At 39.3% G+C, this 9,834-nt stretch overlaps 1 protein-coding gene across 1 annotated transcript in view; it reads right to left on the bottom strand.

Annotated features, from left to right (window-relative positions):
* Nucleotides 1–457: 457 nt before the first annotated feature.
* Nucleotides 458–9,834, bottom strand: part of vstm2b (V-set and transmembrane domain containing 2B) — a 12,758-nt gene continuing 3,381 nt past the window's right edge. The window contains exon 5 of the mRNA XM_072671322.1: nucleotides 458–1,404. Coding sequence (XP_072527423.1) covers nucleotides 1,316–1,404 — 89 coding nt within the window. The 3' untranslated portion in view covers nucleotides 458–1,315. The remainder of the gene's footprint in view (nucleotides 1,405–9,834) is intronic.

Here is a 9,834-nt window from a genome sequence, read left to right as displayed (position 1 = left end):
ACATCATATTGAACTCATGCATCTTAATAACCAACACTCAGTCCGCAAAAAAATAAAATAAATAAATAACGGTCCCAGACATTCTCATAAACAGATTCTTCTTTACATTCCTTACAGAACCGCAGAATCATCTCTGCTCCTTTAGCTCCTTCTGAAGAGAGTAGAGATCTCTCAGCTGCTGAGTGTGCGTCCACCTTCTACACTTACCTGTGAGACCAAACCTGTTTGAAAGCATTGGTAAATCCACTTTGCTTCTTATGGAAACATTTACCATGATTGTTTAGGTGGTGTTGTTTTGGGGTGATGTGACGTTAATTATGTAATTAAAATACGTGTCAACAGCAACAAGCAAATGAGCACCACCCAACTCAGACAGTCACCCAGTACTGTGATTTTCTCTAATCATCACAGTAAATCTGACCAGAGAGAAGCTCCATAAAAAGGTAAGAGGACGAGATTATTAAAAAAAGAAACAACTTTTATTTCAACTGGTGTTGGCAACATACTGTTTTCCTTATTATAAATGAATGTTGTAACTTGATCACCATATCTTTAATAAAAATAAACATTATTGAAGGTGACTAACAACAACTATGGAAACGTGTGCCTTATCTGATCAAAATATATAAGGTCGCATTTGTGTACACTGTGAAAAACTGTAGTAGAACTGAAAGATGAACACACACACACACACACACACACACACACACAGTAGAGCATGAGAGATTGGCCCCACTGAACATCAGGTCAGAACCTCAAAAGTTCATGCAAAAAATAAAACAGATTCATTAAAAAAAAATCTGATTGTGTTTTGTTGTTTTTGTCAAAATGGAACCAATAAAAATATAAAGGTTGTTTGAAGGATTTTACTGAACAGAAAACAACAATAAAACGTCATAAAAAAATGAAAGGACTCTTTAAGGGAAATGAAGTTCAACTGGAAAATAAATAGTGAGCCATGCACTCCGCAGGGCGAACACGAGGAAAACGGAACGCAGCGTTTGTTGGGTTTCGGTCGAGTGTGTTTAGGACACAGATGTGATCTCTAATTCACATAGATTTTTTTTTTTTATATATTTGTTATCATCATGCTTCTCAAACGTTTAGCTCGACTCCAGACGAGTCTCCTTCCCTGCAGGTCTGTGATGCTTTTCCATTCACTGTTAGCTTTAGTGAACTGAGTCACATTCCCAAAGCCTCCTCTGTGTCCCGCCATGTCGGTGATGTGCCTTTATGGTAGATATATTTATTCATATATTTTCCTTTTCTGTTTGGTAAATAAAATGGAAACGCTGTCCTGTTTGGTCAAAGTCCTTCAGTGGGCAAACAGGAAGGGGAGGAGCTTATGCAAGATCAGCAGGGTGATGTAGAGGAGGGGCTCTGTGGTTGCCATGGCTCCAGAACCTGGACAGGAAAGAAATAAAAAAATACAGGATACAGTTACACATTTAATCTATTTCCTCTTAAATATGTAAATATTGAACAATTTTCTGTGTGGTACATTAAATATTGTTCTTATGATTTAAAAATAAAACAGACAGCTACGATGAACTGGGTATAACAGTGGGCCTTAATGTATTTATATTAATTAAAAAACATTAAAAACAAAAAAACATAAATACTGCAAACTGAAAGAAGAAGGAAAACATGCTAAAATAGATAGATTAGTGTGCAGAGAAAGTAAAGAGTGAGTGTTAGAGCTCAGCTGTCGTTTAAAAATAAAATTTTATTTGGACTGATATCTTCAGTCCAATTGTGTTTAGCATAGAAGCTAAAAGCTAATTCATTTATTTAAAGCTCTGGGCTGGACTAGCTGACCTATGTCCATGGATCTAAAGCCCTACTCAGGTTCTACTCCTTATTTAGATCAGTGATGTTGGAACCCAAATCTGTCAGTGATTTATGGACCAGTAGCAGCTCTTTATAATTCTGTAGCTCACTGGAACCCAGAGTAGTGATACTGGTGGCAGGTTTCCATGGTGACACTAAATGCGTGCATCGCCTCAGGATTTCCTCTGATAATACTCAAAACTGTTATTCCTGTTTCTGTCTGTTGCACGCACGCACGCACACACACACACACACACACACACACACACACAGCTAAACAGTGATCTTTAAACTATAGTGTTCTTTAGAAGTTCAGTAGCACACAGATAATACCGTTATCTCAATCCTGGTGAAACTTCAGCTCTTTAAATGGTGAAAATATGACCATTAAATTATCATTCATTATCAATAATGAAGGAAATCTCTCAGAAAGCGGATTCCACTACATCTAACGCTGTGGTGGCTAGCACTAGTGTTAACATTAACATTAGCTCCAGTGCTGTTTTTAGCTGAGCTAAAGGAACATTCTCCATTACTAAAATCTCCTCCTCACCTGATGATGAGCTGTATTTGCAAACTGGAATAAGATACAGTATTAGATCTGATGAAGTTTCACTTTAGCAATCACACCCTCAAAACTCCTCTCTGATTCTCAAAGTATGAAATCTGCTGTTTTGCTCTTTGACCACTTGGTCCTTTCAAATGAATTATCAAGAACCCTAGCTGGCTTCTCCATCTAATGGCATGACAGAACATTAAAGGGAAGATTAAAGGGAAGATAGTTCACAGATATGGTGGTTTTAGCATGTGGCTGCTCTAAAACTCCCTGCTCAGTTATTTTCACAGTGGTTTACATCGAACCTCAGGCAGATAAATCAGTTGAAATTTTCACAATTATTCAATTATTATATTATGATGTAATTTTGCGCTGTGCATGACATATGTATCTGTGTCAAATAAACTGATTTGATTTGAACATATTATTATAAAACCGATGCATTGACATTTACACACCGTACATAAGCATCAACTGCACAACCATCCACAGTCATGTTATGTTAATGTCACTGCTGGCGTTGTTCACGGTCTACTGCTACTCATACAATAGTCCTCTCTCTTTACTACCATGGTAGCACCAATGTTTTGGTGTTTATCTTTCTGATACATTTTATATAGTAGAGTTCCTTGCTGTGTACATTTTGCTGCTGAAGGGAGATTACCAGTGTCTGACCACAAGCATTTCAGTGCATTAATGTTCTGATAATGAAACATTGTACTTGTTACCCTGTGTTTTAGTAGCACTTTATTAGTCTGTGTAAAATCTGTGCATTTACTGGGTAACAACACCTATCAGTTTACAGAGCTCCAAAATAAGTAACAGAAGAGCACTTATTAACTTTATGTAATATTAAAACTACAAAAATCATTGCCTAAATATAAATCATTATTCTGTTTGTAAGTTCCTATTAACTTGTGCATTCTTATTAAGTGTAGCACCTCTGTAGAACCCTGCCAGTAAACTAAAAAATATTGTTACTGTGTAACTTTGAATATTTCATTATATATGTATTTCTTTCTAGTATCTAAGTACACCTCCGTGTCCATTTTATCAGCTGTGCTTATCATACAGGAGAACTTTGTGTGTTGTTTCTATATTTCAAATTGTAGTCTTTCTGTTTCTGTTAATACTGTATTACACAAAGTCCTGTATGATCAGTGGAGCTGAAAAATGGATAATGGGTTTAGAAACAAGTATAACTAATAATGTCTAGTGGCTGGTGTGTGTGTGTGTGTAAGTGTATATACATATATAGTGTGTGTTACTTTATCACACAGAAGAGTCAGGGGAAGTATGGTTATGGACATTTGGGCTAACCCCTGGATGTTTAAAATGTCTGGCTCCGCCCCTGCCCTGATCCTAATCCTAACCTTATCCTACCTAACCTAATCCTAAACAGCTGAGTTCAGTAGAAGTCTTGTGATCATCTACTGAATGGGACTAATCAAAATAAAGTGTCACCAGTTAGAGATAGTTTTCACTAGTTCTAATGTTTTAGCATTTCTTATGATGAAATGCTCTGCTCACAGAAGAACAGAGAGACGCCGTGGGGAAAAATGAGGAAAGGATGCTGAGCGCCACAAAGAAAACTGAAAGAGGAGAGAAAATAAAAGAGTCCCGCTTTTGGAAATAGGGTTTATTGATCGTTCTAAACTAACAAAAGGCCGGCATTCATATTGACAGTCGGCTTTGTTCAGCCACTTAAATGGGAGCAAACAACCCCCTGAAAATCAGTATCTATTTTACTGTCCTTGGCAAAGCTGGTGCTGCAGAAGCTTCATTGTAGAGTCACCATGAAAAATCGAGGAAAGGTGAAACTGAATACACAATCTGATGCAGCCGGAACTTTAAGCCGGAAGTAAGATTCCAGTGATTCACATCCGCATAGAATCGGAACTGAATTAACAGACAAAGACGTGTGGTGACTACGTCACTCCAAGGACCAGCGATGCATGTGCTGCTAAATACAGAAAATGACACAACTAATGTAACAGATGTGTTTTCCCTTCCTGGTTTGTGTCTCTGTTTTGCTCTGTTCATGTTTGTTTCTTGACTCCACGCTAGGCCTTAGTGCCTACTTTGTAGCCCCGCCCTCACGTTAGCCTCAGTTGTTGCTTGTTGTCTGTTTGTATAAGTACTCCATTTGATTCAGTGTTCCATGTCTGGTCTGTTGGTCTGTTAGTCTCCTCAATGTTTTGTTCTGCAGTTTCCCATTTCTTTGGTTCCTGTTTTGCTTTTATATTAAATAAAGTACACAACAACCGTGATAGAAGACTTAGACCGTCACTATGGATGTAGCAAGAGTACGTGTTGGAGGCACGGGAGACCTCCTCTACCCGTAGGCAACATGCTCAGGTCTCACCTTCACCGGATGATTTCAGGAATGGGAAAAAAGTTCAGGGGTGCATGTCTGATCCTGAGGATTCATGGGACATTATGGATTTTCTTATACATGCGCCCATTTGCTGTGGCTCTCATGCCAGTGATGCCAGCAGTCTCTGTCTCTGCTCCAGCAGTGGAATCTGCTGCAACTCTCATAGCAGTGATGCTAGCTGTCTCTGTTCTTGCCCTGGTGGTGGCACCAATGCCTGCAGCGACCGCTGCCAATGCTCCCATGCTGGCTCTTAGGCCGTCCACTCCTGTACTGGCTCCTAGGTAGTCCACCTCTGCTCCTGTGCTAATGGTCTTGTCCAACAGTCTCCTGTTTCATCTATTGTCTGTCCCCCAGTTCAGTCTTACATTTACATTAAAGACGTTTATCAAATACTCTTCTCCAGAGCGACTTACAAGTCGCTTCACTGTTTACTCAGAAAATACCCTTAGCTAGTTTGTATAGACTAGGATGCAAAGATACATCTTAGACCTACATACTACTAAACACAAAAGTCAACATTAAGCCCATAATACTTGACACTACACTCTGCTTAAGTACTCTTGGAAATGTGGGTCTTCACTGGGTGTTTGAAGACAGCGAGAGACTCTGCCGTTCTGACACAGCAGAAGTTCATTCCATCACTTTGGTGCCAGGACAGAAAAAATGATGCTTGTCTTCCGTGGACCCTGAGAGATGGCGGGTCAAGGGCTTTTAAGATTGACCAACTTTTGTCTTCTATCCGTGTCCCTGTTTCCTCTCCTTTTTGTGCCCCAGTTTACTAGCCGTTCTTTGTCTCCTTTTTTCCGCCTCTCTCCTTTGCCGACTCCAGGGGTGTTTGGTCTTATGCACCCTGGGATTTGTGCATTGGAAAAGGACTTCTGTTGCCCTGTTGTTCGGTTTTCTGTTAAATAAGGTGGCTGCATCTACGTCCGCTTTCAAGTTCCACAACTAAACTTTGAGAGCCTGAAATTTCTCCTCACAAACTTAACAGTCTTCTGCTGTTAAACTTGACATCTTTAACTGTGCTGGTCACTGTGCAGACATCCAAACTAAGGTCCATTCTTACTCCTGGTACTCCAGCTAGAGCTGCCTCAAACGGATCTGCCCAGTTCCCCCGACTTTTCAAGCACGAAGCTCCCTTTCAGCAGTTTGTGTGGTTCCTGGATCTCACTGAACTTCTGACTGTGGCACAAATAACAGCTGAGGATTCATGTTTATATTGTGAATATTAATGTTCTCTTTTGCCACCGCTATCTTTTCCCCTCTCCTATACTTTCCACGCCCCAACCCCTCCTTTATTCCTTGACTTCCAAGCTGTCCTACAGATTTTCTTACTGCCAACACAATGGTCACACTCTCTGTTGCCACTGGCCAACAAATCGGCCAGCACCTGACCTTTCATGCCTCTTCCTGTCCCTTCTAGCCCACAGCTGCAGATCCTCCAAGATCTTGAATTCACAGCTCAAACACAGACTATTCCTCAATGCTCTGCCCCCCTGTTGATTAGCAGTGCTGAATCCCTTTCACCGAAGAGCCTGAATCTGTTATGTCCAGGGTTCTTCCCGTTTGAGTTTGTACTCTTGTTTTCCATCTGCTGGGACATTGTTTGATTGTTTGAATTCCCTGATAGGTGGCACCAACCGCCACGTGTTCTATTTAATACCTACTACCAGTTCTAACTGAATGTTTCCACCAGCACTTTTTGGTGTAAGCTGAAACTAGAGCTGCATTATTGCATCCTCAAGAGTCATACAGCCCTTCCTGCACACACTACATTATCACCCTGCAACTTTAGTACCTTTTACACCTGCTTATGTGTAATTTGTTTATTCCTTTCAGTTTTATTTACTGATTTCTGCAAAGTTGCCTCACGACTTGACTTCTCGGTCAGTGCTCTGAATAGCTTAATACTCTAGAAGGTGGCAGGACCCTCTACTTTACAGATTCCTTTAGTGTCTATAAAAATGATCTATTTTTAAGCTTCTATTTTCCTTGCTTAACATCGCCCCCCCCCTTTTCTAAAATTGCCATCTTCCCCTGTGTGTTGAATCCAACTCCTCCTACTTTTAACAAAACCATTTTTCCATCTTACCATAGTGATCACACTGAAATTTCAGTCTGTCCTTTCCTTCAGAGGGATCCCATCTTTTGGTCAGGCCTTTCTTCATCAAGCTACACATAATCTGGTCATTTGTAGTTAAATCTTGTGGGAAATTTACCCTCAAATTATAATTTGTCTTAGAATAAAGTGCTGAACCTAGTTACTATATATATATATATAATTGGTTCTCCTACTTTCTTTTTTTTTCTTCTAGTTTTTTTTTCACTCAGTTAGTTTCTTCAAGTCACAATCGCCCTCTCATTGTTCACTAGGTATTTAGATCCAGCTGTCCAGAAAGTAACTCATGTTGTAACAAACTTTTGGTCTGAATCTATTTCATGAACTGCACCCATCATCATCTCTGTTCTCACAGCCCCAAAACGCAACACACTTCATTCAGCTCCAAACACAAATACTAAGAGCCACCTTGAGTAGTGCACCTCTTCACCTGCTCAGGATAAACTCCATCAAACCATATGAACTCATGTCACTTAGGCAACGTTCACACAGCAGGTAAAAGTGGCCCAAATCCGATGTGTTTTTGCATGTCAGTGTGAACAATAAAACTTTTCATAGACTTTTCATATCCGATATGAGGTGATATGACTTTAGTCTGAACAGTTTGATCGGAATTTGTGCAACATTTTTAAGTCAATTCAGCTCAAACTTTGCAATGTGAAAGAAATCTGTTAGATAGACAGATGGATGGACGGATGAATAATAATAGCATAATTTATACCAATTAATTACAGATGTAAAAAACACTACTCCAGAATGAAATATTGCCTGCCTGCTTTCTGGATCACTAAATCATAACATGTAAACTGCTAATGCATCCAAACATGAGCCAAGTTTTTTAGGGGTCTGGCCTTCAACCATAAAAGAGAGCCTGTCCAGAACTCCAACTGAACTTCTGTCTTCTTCTACAGTCATACAGTCAGTTTCCAGCTTAAAACTAGATGTCAACAGTGTGCTTTGAAAATAGAGATATGGAACTGACTACAGTTTTCACAATCATTATTTAATGTTGAGGTAATATTAAGTTATAAAAAACATGCCATACAGTTCTCCTACAGAAGCCAACAAACGCACCCCTAAAACCCTCACAACTCAACCATTTCCTCTGAAAGAGTGAAACAAAAACAATTAGTGAAAGATCTTATAATGGAAAACAGTGATCACATAAAGATAAACTGCCAAATACAGCCACTCAATGCAGCGGCTGAGCGGAGAAACAGAGACGCCAGAATAGAGAACTGCTTTATCAGATATTATTTTAAATAATCACATTTTCAACAAGTGTCTTTAAACTGCAAATATTCTTATCTGGCATATGATTACATAACTCCTGAAAGCGTCTCGGCCTTCAGAAAAATGCATGCAGGTCTGTACCGTTCTCTAGGAGGATGCCACACATACACTCCTCCACTAGTGGAGAGACAAGGCTGATACCCCAGGCTAACCCTCCATAGTGCACTAATGCACAAGCATCACACTCACGGAGTGCTTTCCCCACAACCTCCAGACATGTTAACTGACAGAGCTCACTTCATACAAGGTTCCCATAAACACTGTCTTCAGAGGCTCTTAATTTCCTGATGATCTTAATCCAGAACAGAAGTCAGCTAGGCTGCACAGAGCAGGGCAGGATGGTAACTGCTTTTCTTGTTTTATATTTTCTTGTTTTGTCGTTATATTGTTGCATTGCAACTGATCTCAGTCCTGCTGCTTTGTTTGCTTTCTGTTATTGTGTTGCAGCATGTGCAATAATTAACATAGCATGCATTATTTATTTAGATATTTATCTGCCTCTCTATCCCATTTAGATTATTTTATGTTTACATATAAAAACATTGGAGCTCTGTATTGAACCACAGTTTAGTAACTAAAGACAGGTGGATAGAATGTTTGTTTTTATGGGCATCCAATACACGAATGTCCAAACAAAAACTTGCTGTTGGACGGGGTTCCCATTTATTGTGCCATTTTTATATACAAGCAAAAGCTTTTACAAGAAATGATGAAGAGCAGGCACAACTGATGGACACATGACTATGGGTACTATGATCCAGTATGTGCATTGATTTCTGTTTGTTTATTTATTGCAAAAAGAACTATATTAATATTTTATATATTTAATATTTTTTTGCCCCAGCCTACATTACTGTATAACAATTGCATGCGTTTTGGACTTGCTGCACAGATCAGGAACATTGTCTACTCTGAGTAGTTTAAAACCTGGTAACTCCAGGGCATCAGCAGGCATTTTTCTTGCACTATGATGGTGATCTCACTAAATCAAACTTTGCTTACAAGGTCATGGCCTGCTGTCAGGTCTTTCAATTAGAAAAACAATGAAGCTTTTTTTTTTCTCTCCTCAATTGCAAACAAGCGTCTCATTTCATTTATTATTACTGTACCCTGTTTATACTACTGTCACTCCCATTCTCACAACTCACACATGCTTTCACATCACTCACATTATTTATCCATATTTCACTTTATTTGACCACTATCATTCATTTGACTTATTTTATTTAATTTTACCAATGGTGCATAAAGCAATCCATCACTGCCAATGTTTACTGGTGTAAATATATCTACTATGAGTTGAAGACATCTGCTGCATTTTTATTGTATTATTGCACTAATTTTATTCCACAGATGATATCACACAGTTCCACCGTTGACTAAACAAACTGTGAATTCCGCCACTGTGGGACTAATAAAGGATTATCTTATCTCATGTCCACTTTCACTTCCTAATACAGATATTTTGATTTTGAAGACGCTCAGTATTGCTATTGTTTAAACCTAGAAATGCCCAAGGTCAAGTTCAAATTTTCATGTGTACCAACATGGTTTCAGAGGTTCACGGTTCAGACTACACTAATGCAGCAATGGTGCAGCAAGGAGCAGCTTCAGCTTCAGACTCACGCGACGTGATGCAGTAAGGTGTGAGACTTTAGG

This window comes from Salminus brasiliensis, chromosome 25, assembly GCF_030463535.1.
Source record: "Salminus brasiliensis chromosome 25, fSalBra1.hap2, whole genome shotgun sequence".
NCBI classification, from domain to species: Eukaryota; Metazoa; Chordata; class Actinopteri; order Characiformes; family Bryconidae; genus Salminus; species Salminus brasiliensis.
The sequence above is the reverse complement of the archived record's forward strand: the minus strand, read 5'-3'. Positions and strand labels throughout refer to the sequence as shown.